This window comes from Photinus pyralis, unplaced genomic scaffold (genome assembly GCF_008802855.1).
Source record: "Photinus pyralis isolate 1611_PpyrPB1 unplaced genomic scaffold, Ppyr1.3 Ppyr1.4_LG5, whole genome shotgun sequence".
Taxonomy (NCBI): domain Eukaryota; kingdom Metazoa; phylum Arthropoda; class Insecta; order Coleoptera; family Lampyridae; genus Photinus; species Photinus pyralis.
The window spans coordinates 20113040-20132359 of NW_022170596.1; the positions used below are offsets into that span (position 1 = coordinate 20113040).

Genomic DNA, 19320 nt, shown 5'->3' on the forward strand with positions numbered 1-19320 from the left:
ACTGATCATTTTTAACCCTTTTGAAATTTTTTGAAAGGATTATTTACTGTATAAAATATTCGTGTATGAACTCGGTTAGAAGGAAAACTTTTCCAATTAGTTCAATATTAAGCAACGGACGTCTTCTAAACTAAAAATATAAACATTTTGGCATTGTGTATTTATTACCGAAAATTTGACGTAGCCATGTGTAAAGTTTAACATTTAATAATACGATCAAGAATTTGCAACCCTGTATTGTAACCTTCGTTATAGGATTCCAGTAATGGACCCTGTTGCTGTTGTTGCAGAATGGGTTTTAAATATCGGAAATGATCTCTTCCAAATGGTATTAAACATCCCTACTCAAGTTATTATAAAGAAATATTTAAACCTTGGAATTCCGTTCGTTATAATTATAGTGAAAAAGCTAAGCTAATTGTTCTTCACCATACGGATGCACGTAGGTACAAATAGTACATGCACTCGGGTTGTTGGTGTTTGTTGCAGATGTCATTCCGAGAAATCGTGCATTAAATTTGAGTATTGACATGTCATCCACATTGCCTTCAGTGACCTCAGAGAGATCGTTTCCCATTATGTCAAAACGTCCAAAGTGCAGGCAGGCAAAACGGAACATCTCATGCCAACCGAGTGATAGACGAATTCCTGCATCTCCTCTTCATTATAACGTTGGCTACCGCCAAACTGTGACATTTCTTAGTAACACGTTATGAAAAGTAATAGCATCGATAAATTATATAGGAGTGGAGCGGTATGTGGTAAATAACTATCTGCAATGATTTCCAGGAAAAACCAGAGTGGTTAGGCAATACCTACCATTAGAACAAAAAACACATATTTCACCATCACATTTTCAACTTGTTCCATAAATTAGAAATTATAGCAAAAAGATCCAATGCCACATCCAATCAGACTGCCATTAGTAATCCAGTACCGTGTCAAAGACATTAACAGGAAATGACGTTTACTAAGATACGTTTCTATTATAATACATCTGATTATCCGAATCGTATAAAATTACAATGTCCCTTGAGGCGAATGCAATCGATGCTATAAGAGCTTAAAATTATACAACAATAACTTGAATAAATCATAAATAATAAATACATTGATTAATTTCCAGGATCGGTTAGGGAATCTGTATAGTGGTAAAATTTAAATCGAAAGCTTTCACTCCATCAGGTCTCATTTTGTTCGAATAAATTCGTTATTTGGTAAAAATTTCGTTTAGTTCCTAAATCTCCTTCCCGAATTTCTTGGTGCCGCTGTTGAAGGCGATTCCTCCTCATTTACTACGGCGTTGGTCTCCTTTTTACTATAACGCCCTCTCGATGACGACGACGTGCGCGCTGGTTTAGACGCCGGCTTCTCCGGTTCTGAGCCGACCGATTCCGAATCGTTCACATCAGAGGCGGCTGTTTTTGAGTTCGCCTTATCTGAAGATGGACATGTTTGTAAGACTATCCACGGTTTTCATATGGTACTTACTAATAATGGCCTGTTCCCGTCTTTTTTTCAGAGTTTCCAGTAGATCATGGTTGCTTCGGAATGGGCGTAAGATTCCTCCTTTCAGCCTTCTGCCGGATTCTGTCGTGGAACTGGTTTCTGGCTGCACTTCTTCTTCAACCAGTTCGTCTTCGGGTATTTCTTCTTCTTCCTGCAAGTGCGAAACGTTATATCGCCAGAGGTTATGACAAATTTTCAACATACGGCAACTTCGGGCGCAGCTGTCGTAGTTGTCGACGTTTTTGGTGCCGCTTGCCGATTTAAATGATTTCGCCGATTTAAAAGTGGATTGCGTGCAGCCGGTTTCGGTGGAGGAGCCGCTGCACCATCGGCGTAATCATAATCGTCCGCTGGTGCTGCGTTTGACAGCACTAATAAAGCGAACCCCAAGAAGATACTGAAACAATCAAAATCACGATTATTTTTAAATCTCTACACGTCTAAGTCCTAATTAACTTTCCTCACGAACTTGCGAAACTCTATGCCAATCCCCTTCTTGCAAGAAGATTTATCGACCTTCAACTAACTCTTTTTAAATCTACTCGTGCGGTTTTCTACTTAATTTGGTACGTTTTCTTTGCGTACCATCGCTTAATCCACCGACACTTTGCGATTCTCAACGGTAATGTACACGGGTTAAAAATAGTGAAAGTTTAGTTACATTATGATGCATTAAATTACACCTAATGTCATACTCATACATTAACCTTTTCTACAATGCTGCAGGTAGGGCATTTACAACGTCTTCTTTGACACAAATTAGGATTAAACAGACTTTCTTAGTAATGACTGCAGCTAATTTGCACATTTTTATGTAATATTTGTCACCATTGTTGAGGACCCAAAAGATATTTTAGACTGCGAGAAAGGAGGAAGAATGTTGTTGCCGGCTTTGTTCACGGTGACATTTGCATCCATAACCATTTATTAGAGTCCTTGACAAATGAGTTGCAAAATTATTCGAAAACATTTAAGGTCACTATTACGTTAAAAGAAAAAAGCTCTCACTTTAAATAGACCAGAAAGCATTACATTTATCAAAACCATAAGCACAACTAATGAGGACAGTCAGAAGTGACTTAAAGTATACTCATTGACTCAAAGACCTATATTTAATCATTGTTCTTCATTATCAAACCTTTTAATTCGTTCTACATTTAGGAAAGGCTGACTTATTTAAATATTTATATTAATTCGAATTGCAAAATTATTCTTATCTTGTAGGTCGGACAGTACCTCCCGGTATTGACCTCAATGCATTGTTGGTACCTCTTTCTGCATCTTGCCCTTTTTTTTACTAATTCCTCAATATACCTGAAGTCAAAGGTGCTGGACAACACGATAACCATAAGTATATTTAGGTAGGAGGAGGACCCACCGGTCCCTCATAAAATTGACTCAAATCGCGCTAAGCGGCCTACTTAGTACTAGCAAGAAATAGGGAAAGGAAAGCGAGATGAAAGCGATTATCGAAAGAGATCAGAAGCTTGGTGACAATATAGAGTGTAGAGAATAATGTTTGTTTGATCTCTTCACCAAAACTCCTCACATTATGGAAGAGTTGAAAATTTTAGGGAACCTCTCAGTAGAGACAATACGCAGATTCGGCAATATTAGCGGTGAGATTTACCGAGCGTATAAACTCAAAAAAGGTAGAATAAAATTAGTTAAAGATGCGGTTACGAATAAAATCCAAGGACGTGATTACGATGTATTTCGTACCAGATCGCGAAGATACAAATAACTTAATACTTAATGGACAGAATTAGGTAGGTATGCATGAATGAACGAACGAAAGAACGCTGGATATTTTATTCAATTTTTACTCTAAACTAAAATGGTTTGCTTTCAAAATTGCTACATAACGATTAACGAGCAAGGCTTGATTTTTAAGCCTAACCCATTATTATAATTACATTGCTGTTTAGATATTTAACTTTGGTAAATAGAAGTATAAAACAAAATTGAACAAAAGCACAGCAAGCTATGTGGCTTGACCAGCTTTAATGGTTTAACTATTGTAGCGAACTTTTATAGCGCCATCGAGGCGCCATCAGGTCGATAAGAAATTAAAACGAATGTGATGATTTTTTCCAGAGAAATGTGATGTTTATTCGAGAATGCTCTAGAGTTTTTATTTGCTTGAATCATGCTTAGTTGAAGTCTCATGATCTATGTCGAAATGATCGTGAAATTCGAGCTAGTGTGTTATAAATTTACATGTTATAAATAGATCTATTTAATAATTCTTATAAATTCATTCATACTTAATTGTACATAAATAAATCATGTAATTAAATTTTCATTAAGGAAATGGATGAGTGGACTAGTTATCAGTAACGGGCGTTCATTAATTGTTCTGGTCCCTGTGTTTGTCAGTTGTAACTAAAAACGTATACGTAAACATTGCAAAAATCACTACCCGACATCAGCTGTCATCAATCTTTCGCTTTTTAACTTGTTGCATACCTGCTTTTCACATTTCTGTGCGTTTTTAGAAACTAAAATCAATTTTTTTGTGTAAAGTTTGCACGTGTTTTTGTTGTGCTTTTGTTAGCATATGCGTGTTTTTGGCGACTTTGAGAGATGACATCAAGCCATACGAACTTATGAACGAACCACATCCAGTTTCACGTTGCATTTTTATGCTAGCAACGGAAAATTAATTAATTTTCACAAATGCGTAAATTAAAAATAGAAGCTGGCGAACTCTTATTAACAAAACGCACCTTGACATCTGGAAAACTGAAACCGTACTAAACCAGTACAGAAATCTAATCAAGCTGGGAGGGTCCTAAGAAAAATTCATCTACATATTTTACCAATTACTGTAACTTCATATACCACAAATACGAGCCCCGACCTAGAGGAATTTTTAATCAAGACAACTTCTATGGAGATCGATGAGACGCGAATTAAATGTATTGTAAAAATTTGGTTAGTCTACTGTATTTCAATTGCCATGAATTGGCATAATAACAATTTTTAGCTCAAGTTCATTTTGTTTTGTGTGTGCTTGGCTTCAGTAGTTCACATTTAAAAGAAAGACTCCATAATGAAAGTCCAAAATGAATTTTCATGGACCTTTATCACTTTCCAGAACCTATTTAGTCTCTTCCTTTAGAGATCCTAAGAGCCTTTCTCGAGGAGCCGTCTGAACACTTTCTTCAAATAGGCGGGTCTAGAAACTACTGAGCGATACTAAAAAGCGCCGTAACACTGAAAACCCGAAAAAGCCCTAAAGAGGACTTAGTTTACTGTATTTAAAGGGCGCACGAGAAAAAGTCTTTAACTAGTCCTTAGACCATTTGTAGAATTTTATTTGGCGTTGGCTGAAACCCCGCCCTTCTCGGTACTAGCTAAGCGTTTACAGTTCTAAAAAGACCCTAGAATGTTTCTAAAAAGAGATTGTAAAGAACCTAAAATGCGATGCAGTGACTAGAAAATCAGTCAACTCACAAGGGTTGAAAACAATATATTGCACATCCCTTAATAGCGCTATAGATTTCGTTGTCATATAAAGGTCAGGAAATGACCTCAGACACTTATAAAAGTGAAAAGCTCTAGAATATTTTGGGAAAGGCCTATGATGCTTCTAAAAAGCTTGAAATGCTCTAAAACACACACTCTGAAACGCGATTAACATGTTTTCAAAATCCTATGTTATTCCCAGAGATTTTTAGAATCCTTAGCGGCACAACCGGAAAATTGTGCAACCAATTTCGAAGAAGTTATTGTCGGGAGTGCATTTTAAATTCGTGACGAGTTGCCATTATAGGTAATGTAATAATAAATGGGTGGTTTTATAAAAAAATAGGAACTTAATTGCGTAGCGGAGTCGACCGGCCGACTGATATAAATTTTAACAGTACCGAAGGTTTACCTCAAGCAGAAGCGAACAAATTCGTTTTGCGATTAACGTCCTCTCATTTAAACACATTGTTACCACGAAAGTGTTAAGGTACAAGGTGCAAAAAGTTCATTGCGCTATATTTGGAGTGCCTAGTTACGTTAAAAAACTTGTCAATCAAAACTGTGCAGTTCTCTTGTGTATACGGGGTGTTATTAGATCTATGTGCATTAAACGGCAGCCGGTGACAAGATTAAAGACAATTAATTCGTGCTTTTGTTGGCTGTCAAAACTTTCCATACTGCTGAACATTGGTAAATTATTCCAGTAAATAAACCAAATTTCAAGCTAATAAATTGCGAGACACCTGAAGTACGGTTTGTTTCGGATTTAAATTCGTCAATCATTTTTCGAGATTCACTTTCAATGAGTAACCAAAGTTTAGCTCGCCGATTGTATAGTACAAGGCGTTTTACCATCGTCGATTTTTTTGGGATTTTGTATAAAAGATTTATGTTTAAAGTCATTCTAACATTCCTGAAGACGTCGACTCACGGGAATTTATCCCACGAAGAAATTGGTGTATTTTTTATTAATGATAAATGAACCCAAACCAAAGACTTCTGTATCTATTTATTTATCTTTCAGGAGTTGGCAATGGAGTGCAGAATTAAATGCTTAATTGGTTGTGCGGAAATTTAAACGTCCGAAATCTCTCGTCATTTGTAAGATGAGGGCAAATTAATATTTTATGATTTCAGTTCCGTTTATGAACGAGCTCCTAGCGAGTTCATAATTTTTCGGTGTCTATCAGTCTGTCCATTAGCACGATATCTTGAAAACGAATTGACCGATTATGATGAAATTTTGCAGGTGGGTTCTTTACCAAATTTGTACTACGGAGTTCGTGAATTGGCAATGTAGGTAAAAAGATGAAGAAGGCTCTTTTGACATCTCATACCCAGGAGCTCTTTTGCTATATTTATATAGGTATGTCGTAGTCTTTTAATGAAATCCGTCATTTGCATTTCACGAAAAGCCTAGTCATTTATATGAAACTGTGGCACAGTGTACTTTCCAGGGCCAAGCGATGGGATTCCGTTCCCATTGGAAATCGATAAATGGTATCCTTATCGATCTAGAAGGGGAAGGGAAATTACCCCACACGTACAAATTTTCAGCGTTTCACTAAATGACTAGGCCTCGGACTAGGCGTTTCGTGAAATGACGGATTTCACTAAAAGACTACGACATATACATATTTATGAGTTATTCGCCGATTTTCTGTTCGAAATATTAGGTGATCCTGATCAGGGTAAAGTTTCAAGGACGCCATAGTTTACGTAGATAACGCAGACCTTGGCGCTTGAATTAGGTAAGCATTATATAATTCCCTTTAACTAATTAAAATTAAGTTGCAGAAAACGGCATCTGATTAGATAGTGCTTAGTGTCATTTGAAGCGCGCTAATTTATACTAATGTTTGCGCCAAATTCCCGATTTTTAGGACGTCAGAGAGCAAAGTTTAATTTTGAACCAGCTTGTAAGAGCTCGTAATGGTGGCTAGAAAATCCTGGTTTCCCTTTCCGAAATTTCCGAATTTTATAGAAGGTGAGAGGAGAGATCTTACGTGTTTTCAACTCTGAATTTTGAGTTTTGGAGTTTGATTCAAAGGGTTATTTAACCGTACCGTTTAATTTAAAGGTAGTAATTTAAAGGGGGGCGCTTTCCTTTTGTTTCCCGTAAATAGTTGGATCATGTTTGCTTCCGTTCTCGCTCTGGAAAAGTGTGGTTGTTTCCGTGTGCCGTAATTTTGTTGTAGATTACTCGCCACTGACCGACCGCCAATACCGTCCAAACCGTAACGACCGTCCTTGATCAGGAGCAAGAGGTACAGAATAATTTACAAATTACGGCTGTTATCATTTTATAATGCATCGTGTTTCATTTGTTTAATTTTCCAAGGCCCACCTAAAAGTGTAGGGTGCTTTTCTTTCGCGCCATCGACAAATGCCGGAAATACATAAGAAGTAAATTTAAGATACAATTTAAGCATTTTTATTAATTAATTAATTAATTAATTTCGTTTTCTCAATATTTGAGGTTAGGAACGAGATTCTGAAAAACGGTTTTCACCGCCCTCTTTGAATGTTATTTGGCTACTTTTTCATAAAGAAAAAGTCATATCATTTGATTTTTTTGGATTTTTTAGGATTTTGGGTCGTAGTGTCAAAACTAGCCCTCTGGCGGAGAAGGATTCAACGAAATTAACTATATTTTGGTTGATACTCATTGCCCAAGGAATGCTCTTTTCAACCATACCAAATTTGTTAAAATGGGTTAAACGGTTAAGAAGTTAAAGCAGGTTATTACAAAAACAATTGAATGCCCCACACCATCTTTGTTTTTGAAATAATTGAGTTTTTGTTTTTACGAAAATGATAGATAAAGTGGTTCTCTTTAAAAATGTGAAAAAAAGAATGTGTAGTTTATTATGCGAAATTTAAAGAAAATGCTATTTTAAAATTGATGGCAGTTACACCCTCTGGTGGTCATTTTTAGAACTTTTAGAATTTTTAGAATTTTTTTTTACCCCTAAGTCATACGACGAACGGTTCCCGAGATAAGGCCGAGGAACAGTCTTATTGGGTCACCCGGTACATAAGCTGCATAGAATGGTTGAACGATAACAGTATGATGCATATGGTTTGAAAATTAGGTGAACAGATAGGTACAAATATCTTGGAACCGAAATGAGGGAGGAACGGAAATGCATGGCAGAAATAAAAGCAAGAATAGCGATATTTTGCATCAGGTGATCGCTTGAGGCCTAGAAAGATTTGATTCTGAATTTACAAATTTGCCAGTATAAGAAATTTTATACGCGTACCGCTTCATAATAAAAGAGAACGGAACTAATATGCGGGAGAATGAAGCGCGTTATGATAAGAAGAGAGGGTATAACCAGATAAAAGTCAAAACGCCACAGTGTTGCCGTCCTTACGGAGCGTGAGGAATACACTTTTTGCTATACCTTTATAATTTACATGCATAAAAAGGTAGCGGAAGCTTGGTTTTCGTTGGAGCCGTTTCGGGTTTTTAACTTGGCGAGTACAATAGAAAAAATGGAGTAACAGAGAGACACTCTTCGCCGAGTTTTCAAGGCAAATCTATGCTGCAAGTCGAGTGCGACTTTTTTTTATACGGAAGATGTATCGTACGTGATATTTTTTATCGCGATAGTTAAAGTTTATTGCCGCATTACAAAATAAAACTGTTTCGACAATTCAACGAAATTATTGTTTTGTGACTGTAAATTCTCTGCGAATTGCCATTAAAAGTAAACTTATAACGGGCGATCAAAAAAGGATTCACGTCGAGTCACCTTTGGAAGTTAAATATGATTTCCCATGTAAACAAAAATTCCAAAGGTGACTCGACAGCAACTCTTTTTGATCGCATAGTATAAAGCGGCGTATTTATGCAAAAAAGGAATTTCGTTATGTAGTAGAATCGACCGGCTGGCTGATTTTGTTCAATCGATGCCTTCTTGATACGCTAGGAACAAATTTTGGTTAGATAATTTGATCGTGTAATCGTACTTAAATAAGTTTTACCATGAAAACGTTGTGATCCAAGGTGTGGAACGTTCATTGCGTTTATATTTGAATTGGATTTTTTGCATTTGATTGTTATATTTTACATAAAATACATTACAACAATGTTTAATGCACTATTGTGCCAAGGTTATTTACGATAAAAGACAAATGTATTAATCAAATTGCCCCTCTTATTGATATCTTATTTATATGTGGGATAAGATTTCGATTTAAATGGGTAGATTAGATCCGTAAACAGTTTAAAGGCGATTAATTAGTGCTTTTATTAGCTGTTAAACCCTAAGTATACCAACTATGAAATTTCGAGAAACCTAAAGCCCAGTTTATTTCTGATTCAAATCATCCATCATCTTTCAAAACCACGCTATACAAAAAGTTCAAGAAAGTCCATTCAATTCGAGAAAACTTCGACGCATTGATAAAAGTTAATTGAATATTTTTGCATTGTACCAAAACCGAGACAAAAACAGGAGTTGATCGTTTCAGGGGATATTGTATAGAAATGGTATGCTCAAAGTCAATTTAACATTCCTGAAGAGATCGGCCCACGGGAGTGTATTCCATTAGCAGATTTGTATACTTTTTATGAACGACAAACGAATCCAGACCAAAGATTTTGGTGATTTTTTTTCTAATTAATCGGGTAGTTGAATTTTAAGTTCATTGGTACCGTTCTTCAGTGTGGGTTAAATTTTATTTAGCATCCAGCGGTGTGGAAATCGTTTGAACAGAAAAATGTACAGGTTTCAGATTAATTACCAAAAATCTAGATAATAGTTACATTGGAAATGTTATCAGCACATGGAGTTTGAGATCTTACTGTGTATTTGTCACATGAATTAGTTCAAATTTTTAAATCATAAAGGAGGGTCATCAAACCAGAGCATAAGGTTTTCATTTATAAGGGGACATAAAGAATTAACTTTCCGCAAGGTAAGAGCAATTGGCTTGATTACTGAGCTAGCCGTGGTATTAACTATTTCGTTTAAGCAGTAACAGATATTACTTATGGTAGTAAAATGGATCAGCTACCGCTAAAGTTGAAAAAAAGGTGTTTTGCATGTAAGATCTTTGTATACGACTGTGAAACGTGGACATGGTGAGAGGAAAAAGAATAAATTGAAAATCTGGAAATGAGGTTATCGAGAAGGGTTTTAAAAATCAAATGGTCATATAGACTTAGAAATAAAGATGTGTTATCAAAAATAGGAGAAAAGAAAAGTAATTGGATTGAGCATGTATTAAGGGAAGCCTGATTGTTGACTGTTGAGGGAGGTGTTGGAAGAAGTGGGAACGAGGAAAAAGAAGAATGATCAGCGAGTTGAAGGGAAGAGAAAGGTATGCGATGTTGAAATAAGACTCTGTTGACAGAGAAGTGGAGAGACGCCAGCAGAACACGATTGGTGATGATATCGATACAATAAAGTGTTTTAAACACCTTCCGTTTTAGTGGAATGTGTTGGTATTTTCATTATAAATAAATATACAGGGGGTTCAAAAACTTGAATAGTGATAGCAATCCGTAAAATGAATTTTGTTCAATTTCAATTTGTGAATAATTGTAAAACTGAAGGTGGCAGAACAGTCCCCTCTATCAAGTATAAATTGTCCACATTCCATGTGCAGAAGGTGTGCGTTTTTATTGCGCCAACAACGCTAAAAATTTTACATGTAACTTTAAGTACTTCGATGCTATATACCGAGAGTTGTCTAACATGGAACTTGGAAACAGAAACAAATTTGAGGATAATTCTTAAAGAATGCGCTAATAAAAATTTATTTTCATCCCTATTTTTCACCAGGGGCATGGGTTAGTGTAATGCTGGTGTCGCTGATGAGGGCGGGCATATGGGGCTGGGAGCAAAAATACTGTGGGCTGATTTCCGGGGGCGAATCTTCTGCGAGAAAATACCCCGGGATCGAGTTTTCTTTTGTACGAAAATTCCGGAGGTTAGTTCTTTCGGAACCAAATCTTCCGAGACCGAATTTTGCTGGAGGCAAGTTTTTATGGGGGGCAAATATTCCGGAGGCGAATTTCTGGGGGCGAAAAGATCTTTTTTACAAATAAACATGTGTTTGTCGGTATGTTGAAATCTGTTATATAAATGTAATTAATGGTTATCGCCTAATGGTCCAATAATGTGTTTAATTTAGCAATTCAATTAACAATCACATCGAATTTTTCAAACGTTGATTCGGCCGCAATGTCTATAATTGCCCGATAGATGTAGGCTTTTTCTGTATTGATTTAAAGCGGGACAAAACTTTCGTTTAACCTGTCTACTGACCGATCCTACTATTTCGCAATATATAAATTGGTATAGGTATTTCGTTTGTAGTTACCTAAAATGAATACCTACACGTCAGTTTAAATTGCAATATTCGGAGAATACGCAGAAAAGCGAGGCATTGAAAACAAGGTTACAAAAAAATGTATATCCCCGTTAGCATGCAGGCCAATTGATCTACTTTTTCATATTATCAAGCATTCTCGCACTGTTTACTTCCTTGTAAATCGAAAAGTTCGGCGCCGCCGATTATTTATGACCCCCGTTCCACACGAAATCGAAAGTCCTTAAGAGATTATTAATTTCTCTTTCTTTTTTGTGCCGTTATTTACCGTTTTTCCGGCCGGGCAACGTTTTCTCCGAACGCATACATAGTAATCAAAAATTGCAGTGGAAGTAATTACTTATTCATTCCTAATTTGAAATTATATAAACATTATTTAATAGTTATTTTGAAATTATCATCGTTAATGTGCATCACATGAAAGTTGTTTCTTTTAAATTCAAATAAATCGAAGTTCAATGCTTCAATCTCACACATAAATTAGATACCTAATATTTTCCGTTGCGCCAATAAAATATTAATGTTAATTATACTCCACCTTACCGATCAATAAAAATATGGAAAATTGTTATGGATTTAGTTGAAGGGAATTCAAGGTTCGCTTCCTAATTTTTATGCAAATCTAATTGATTTATCTAATCAAGGTTGTTGCGATAGTTACCTAGGTACTACTACAATCATTAAATGAAACTAGTTTACCAGGAAAACGGTCACAAAGACCCATGTAGTCTAGTTTTCGTTGTTCTCCGTCAATATCAACAACATAAAAAAGAAAGTTGCGCCTAATTTGGTTTGCAATAATAAAGTCAGTACCGCACGAGTTAAAAAGGTCACATTCCAATCCCGACGAGATGTATCGTTAGTAAAAGAATAATAATAAAAGAGACTTACGCGACTTTTATTTTCATGACGGGGATGGTTCTAAATCGCTGTTATTCAATCCACTAACTACTGTAAAGAACCCAGACTTGTATTTATAAATTCTTATTCAACTTTTCCCTTCACTTTACAGTCGATCAGATATTTATTTAGCGTCAATCCGCCAACCTTTACCATTTTAAACAAATCCAACTGAAGTAGGTACGAGTATAACTGCAAAGTTATTTGGCATTCAATTTTTCGCATTGTTTAAGCTTTGTTGATTTAGTAATTAGTGGAGATAAGAAAGAATACCGTCTTGGGCCTTTCCGGCTTTCCAAATAGAGAGCGTCAAATTTGTTTATTGAGATTGAAATTATTTCCTTTACTTACCTACATAATATATAAACCTGATGTTACTTATTAACAAAGTAATAGGTCCTATTGTATTTCTATGATCTGGACCAGCATTTATCATGCTTCCATTCTTCATTTGTAGATGATGTAACTGACACTCAGCTCATAGGATAAATTCATTTCCTGAAGATGAACAAGTTAATATTCCATCAAACCATCAAAGCAAAACGCATAACATAGTTGCACTGAAGCAGTCGTCATTATAAAGAGTGTTCCTAAATATGATGTACACACGGAAGGGGTTAATTCTTTGGCTTTTTCTATAACTATAAGTTCGCGTAAACATAGGTCCTTATAAACGCTTCATTACCGATCCACAGGGTGTTACAATTTCACCCTACTCTTTACAATCTAAACCTTTAACTTACCTACCTATGCAAAGTTTGATACATAAATGAGGGCTGTCAAAACTAATAAATAAATTAAAGCCAGGGCCTACTAGACCATTAAACAAATTTTACTTTCATTTCGCAAACTACAGAAAACCGAGAAAACTGAGTTTTATTTTTTTCCCCCGATAACGGTCGCTAATACGAAGCAGATAAAGCACATTTTTTAAAACCGAAATAGCTTGGTAAATGGTTGGGTAGTATATACCATACCATATTGATCCATGTTTCCTTTCTTGTTAAATGATTAATGGGGAGACTTCACCAATAGATCTATGTCTCTATTTCTACCAGACGTCCAAATCGCCCTTTGTGAGTACCATTCTCCGACAATCTGTTCTTGAGATAAGAATGATTTAATATATCCGATCACGATAAGGAGCCGAGGAGGAGGCTATGGTTGGTAGAAATTAATACCTTTTGTTGAAACCTTTCATTAGAGTACCCCATCATCAAAATACATATAGATTGTAAATGGATACAAGATGTGCTGTGACCGGCAATATTTCCTGGCGAGAGTTATATAAAGACTGGTTTATGGACATTATATTGGATAGGTACAGAATTTGCGTGAACTCTCTTAAAAATGTTAGCTTTTATCAGCAAAGTACGACTGCCCCATTAAATATTTTCTTTGTGAAGTGGCTCGTTTACGGCATTTGAATTTTTCTAATTATTGTGAATGGAAAGTATAGTGATGCTCTCCTATAATAAATTAAACATAATCCCATCAAAGTTTGAAACTTTCTCATAGCTCAGTATGTGACCCGAAAATTAAAAAAAAAATTCATTCTTAGCAACCTATGTATGAGTATATATCGCACTATTCTGCATTAAGAAACGATATTTGGTCTTAGTCTAACATATATGTACATGTACCTATTCATCTTTCGTTCTGTTTAAAACGAATTTTTTTATTTTGTTATAGCGTGAAACGTCATTTAGTCGGTAACCATTAATTGCCGCAATGCATGTGATGCTGAACAAAAATACTAAACATAACCTCTACTATGTTTCGTCCCCAAACTAGAATAAAATATCCTTTCGTTTTTCGTTTAATGAAAATACCCTGTACATAAGCATTTTTTCCGTGCCTGTATATATTCCTACTTGTTACGTGTGCGCGCATGAGCCGCACAAGCGAAATGTGTACTCGTCGCGCAGAATTCGTCCCATTCATCGAGCACTTGCCAATTCGCCGTTGGGAAACCGCCGTTCATCAATGGCCGACTAGCTTTCGTCGTTCGCATCGATTGATCGATCAACAGCAATCAAGATGTCGCCGTGCAGTTCGCAGCGACCCTGAACGTGTTTGTTAAGAAACAAAGCGTCAACACAGCACATCAAGAAGACTTCGTTATAACAAATAATCGTCCTCGACCAAATCGCAGAAAAGAGCAATTTTCTCCATTGCAATATCGCCTTCGTAAATAGCGGACTTCATTTTACAATAAATACAGTCTATTCCATTCTTTATTATCGAAGCCTCCTTTGTACGGTACACTTTAAATCTAATCCTCCTGTCACCTCCCATTTATGATCCTTTTATTTCCACAACCATTTGTCTACATTATCTTTTTGTTTTACAAAAAATCTTTATCACAGCTACCAATTTACAACGAATAATTATAGGGTGGGCAAATTACATTTTAACTCAGAAATTCATTTTTATCGTTTTAGATTGTAATATTCTGCAATTGCGACATGCCTTTTACTTTAGAAGAAATTAAGCTGCTTTTACAGTCCCATTTCCGCAATGGAAGTAAATACGCAACCGGAGTTTGGACGTATTCGACTCGCCTGTGTATATTGTTCGTGTAGTTAAGCGATTTGACGATACAGGAAGTGTTGCTTGTGGAAAATCCCCTGGTCGCCCAACTGTTGCTAACTAGGCGGTAGTACAAGATGTGCGTGCTCGTCTTGAACAAACCCCGCAAAAGCCACTGCAACAGCTATTCCAACAAACTGGTTTGTCATACGGAAATTGCATTTCTACCCATACAAAGTAACCGTGCTACAAGAACACATATCGTCCCGACTTTGAAAAACGTGTGAATTATTGCAATTGGTTTAATGAAACTCTACGAGACGACAACTTATTACACAAAAGTTATTTCTCGGACGAGGCTTGGTTTCACCTTAATGGATACGTTAATTCCCAAAAGGAGTGCTGAAAACTACATGTTTATCAGGAAGCTCCGCTTCATCTTCTGAAGGTAGGCGTGTGGTTAGCGATGTCGAGAAGGCGAATTGTACGCGGGGCCGATATTCTTTGACAATATTGTGTAATCATGCTAGGGGTCTCTCAAGCCGACACTGAAAACGTTGACTTACCCTATACCATTGGGAACTTGGGGAAAAATCTACGAGCAGAACCACCTATCTTTCAAGTCGAAACGATGGGCGTTTCGCGGCACTTTTGAATTTGGACAGCTCGGCTCAATATGGATGGCACGAATGAACTCCTACTTTGTGTAATCGGTTCTTGTACATGTTGGGACGTGAGACATAATCGGGAAGGAAGAAACAAATATATTACGCACACAACAAGACCATACCAGTGAAACCTTGTACGGGACAAAACTTGACATAGCCCACACAAATACATGAAATAAATCACCTGCAGCAATAAAATGCAAGAGAAAATACACATAGATAAAACATCTCAAACTGATGATAAATCTCGAGGTAATCGAATCAAATGCAATTAAACAAATTCATAAAAACAAAACACACGAGACATCATAAATGCGGTGGAAACATGATAAATCAATTCAGTAAAAAAACACATTAAAATAGGTACATGTACAATCAATTGAGATAACACAACTTGTAAAATAATGTACATAGGAAACATCAAAATAGTGTGGCCTACGTTAACATAAGTTAATTAAACACGAAAAGTATATATGAGACTGCTAATAGCAAGTATTCATGTGAAAGTTGATCATTGCTCAAGCAAAACACATTTGGGAAACTAATCAATCTTATTTACATGATTGCTTTAAAATGTTTAGTATAATAAGTGTCATTTTTCATAAGAGCGGTTTCGGGGCCGATTCTAACTGATTTCAACGGTCGAAATAGAATTTCGACGGCGCCATGACACCAAATTTCTACTCTTAGGGTGTAATAGGAAGTTTATGTTTCTTTAAGTTTGATCTTATATTTTGCTAAGTTGGCTGTCTGATTTTGAACTATTTTAAACTTTATATACAAAACCATATGTTCGACCCTAACCCTACAGTAGCTACAATCGTATCTATTATTATGCCTCCATGAAGGAAATTAAAATGGTTTTTTGTTGGGATGTGATTTTAGTCTCCGACATTGTAAGATACGTAGGTAACAGTAAAACAAAACAAAGCCACGGATAAAAAATGTAAACAGTGTACCAAAACACAAAATTGAGGATAAAACCACGTGCGACTTTCCGAATAACAAAGGGCGCACTGTCGCTATCCCTTCTATTTCGACGTTGAAATCGTAATTTCAACCACTCTAGTCTAGTTGAATTTATTTTCAACGGTAGAGAAGTTATGACGTTTCAATGACGTATATTAGTAGTTCATGATAACACCGATAGATGGTTACGATCGCAATTTCGACGCAACTACTGAAATTTCAACCGTCGAAATCAGTTAGAATCGGCCAGGCAATGATTACTGATCGCTCTGTACTCTATCAATTTCATGAATTTCAATGTTGAAACAGTGCCTGTACCTTGGCCACAACCACAAAATGATTGATAGACAACGTAACCTCACTTATAATTATAAATAAAAATAATAGAAAATAAACAAGTAACAAAAATGAATATATGTACTATAATTTATATATTATACCTATAATTTTATTAAAATCTCATTTAGATGAACCGCCTTAAATTCCTAATTGTGATAAATTTGATAGCATTTATAATATTAGTATTCTTTTATGATGTGTTTAGTCCAAAAGTGCAAAACAAGAAATTTCCGTCGAAAAACGAAAGTGTTTTATATTTAAAATCATTAACGCCAGAAAATGTAACGAGGACAGGGTATAACGTTTGGTTAATCTTTACCAAAGTGGCCGAAAATTCGCCATTAAAATTAAAATTTCAAAACCTAATTGATAATGTACTAAACGTTACGAGTGTCCCATTAAACTTTCATGTGATTACAGACAGTCTGTCTAGAAGAATTGCACTTTCACAGTTTGTAAATGTGTCGTCTCATGCGAAGCATCCATTTGACTGGAACTTTTATGATATTAACGAAGTGTCGAATATCATGAAAGATATTGTGGCAGTATTGACACCCCATTTTAGTTCTAAACCTGGTTAGTAAACGAATTTGATATTGATATTGCTTTAACTAAATGTGTTACTAGGTACTTATTATAGCGATGCATTATTTTATATTTCGCTCGGATTATATCGCATCGCTCCTCTTGATCAAGAAATGGCTGTTATATTAGATTGTGATTTATATTTTAAAGATGATATAGTGTTACTTTTTAGAGAATTTGATAGGTAAGTCTGCCCGAAATTCTACAAAAAGTATGAATGCAATTTTTCCAGGTTTAAGGGAGATGCATTGTTCGGTTTAGCACCCGAATTAAGTCCGGTTTATCTCCATTGCTTGCATAAATACAGGCTTTCGGCAAATACAACGTTTGGTAATTTTTACAACTTGAACAGTACATCGGGACTTGTGCATCCACATGGTTTTCAAGGATACAACTCTGGTGTAGTTTTGTTAAATTTACGTAGAATTAGAGAATCCCAACTGTATTCTAAGGTATTAAGCGAATCGTTTGTTGATTATCTTGTTGAGAAGTATATGTTTAAAGGCCATTTAGGCGACCAAGATTTTTATACATTAGTAGGTTACGAATATCCAAATTTAATTCAAACTCTTCATTGCGGATTTAATAGACAGTTATGTACGTGGTGGAAATATCACGGTTACAATGATGTTTTCGACAACTATTTTAAGTGCACACACAAAATTGTCATTTTACATGGCAATTGCAATACTAAAATTTTAAGGTAATCTCATTTGGATCGTGGCTTGTGGTGCATTGTTACTAAAACATGTACAGTATAGTAAGCAATAAGTTTTCCAATAATGTTTGGTAGCCTCATGTAGCCTGTAGGTATTTTCTCAAGGTTTTAACTGCGAAATACTTTAATTTCGCAAAAATTGTTACATGTTTATTTATTAACTAATTACTCGCTGGTATTTTTCAGTATTTTTTATATTTGTTTTTTTGCATGTATTTTTTGTTGAGATTTTCGAAAATATATTTTTTTATTTAGAAAATTGGTGATATGAAAGTGCTATATACAAAGTTAAATAAACTTTTTTATAATTGTGAATGTTGTCTATTTTATGTGGCCTAGATTAAAAATTGTCTGTATACCCCATATATATATGTATACAGGATGTCTTAAATTGAGTATTATAACATGGCTATCTTTGATGCTAATGGATATTCCAATGCGATATTTTGCAAAAAATAAATCGCATTAGATAATTGGAAAGGAGTGAAATTCGCCATTTTTAAAAAGGTCAATAATTTAGTAGCAAAGAAGGCTATCGAAAACAGTTTCAAATAAAAGTTGCAAGATTTGATGGGATAAATTCAATAAGAGTAGAAAAAAATTTTAAAATGACTTCGAGATCTTGACACCAACTTCCTTATTTCAAATGGACGCCATATTGGATTTTTACGTCACTCGATAGAGAAAACAAGTTGTAAATCAGTTGTTAATCAATATTAAAGCGCATTTTTGGTAATACATCACGTCACTATTTTATTAGCGAAGTATAAAATTATCGATCTGACGAGTAATTTTGGCTGCGTTAAATAGGTAATTAATTTGAATTGAGGGACGTCTTTATTTTGTAAAACAAATCACAAAGTAAATAATTAATTTTTGATACTGGTAGCGCTAACGGTAAAATTATAGCACCTGCGAAAACCATATCGAAATTATTTTCTTCAATTATCGATCTCACGTGTAATTTAACTCAAAATAGACTAGAGCCTGCACATCTACGCTATAGGCGCTATAGCAGAAAGCTTTTAGTGAAAATTTGAAGTCTAGCTATAGTAGTTGCTGAGATCTCATCCGGACAGTCGGCCAGCCAGCCATAACGATTAATAGCGTATTTTTTAGCGCATTTTGTAAGGATGCATAACTTTTACATACGACAACCAATTAGTCTCAGATTATGCATACGCAGGCCTTTAGTGGTGCCAAGTTAACCTTTAGAAAATACCCTTCATGGTATTCTAATGGAAGGTTTCATCGAAATAAATTGGTTTGTACAAACTA

The 19320-nt window shown here is 35.5% G+C and overlaps 2 protein-coding genes across 2 annotated transcripts; one reads left to right on the plus strand and one right to left on the minus strand.

The window, feature by feature from the left end:
- Positions 1-950: 950 nt before the first annotated feature.
- On the minus strand, positions 951-12328 carry LOC116172639. The gene is made up of 4 exons (XM_031489884.1): positions 12223-12328; positions 1714-1906; positions 1492-1660; positions 951-1439 (listed from the first exon to the last, which is right to left on the minus strand). Exons 1-4 carry the CDS (start codon positions 12237-12239, stop codon positions 1231-1233), a joined length of 588 nt encoding a protein of 195 aa, XP_031345744.1. The 5' UTR covers positions 12240-12328; the 3' UTR covers positions 951-1230.
- Positions 12329-16453: 4125 nt separating this feature from the next.
- Positions 16454-18275, plus strand: LOC116171245 (xyloside xylosyltransferase 1-like). The gene is made up of 3 exons (XM_031487957.1): positions 16454-17315; positions 17367-17508; positions 17557-18275. The coding sequence occupies exons 1-3, from the start codon at positions 16868-16870 to the stop codon at positions 18029-18031; spliced, it is 1065 nt and encodes a 354-aa protein (XP_031343817.1). The 5' UTR covers positions 16454-16867; the 3' UTR covers positions 18032-18275.
- The last annotated feature ends 1045 nt before the right edge of the window (positions 18276-19320 follow it).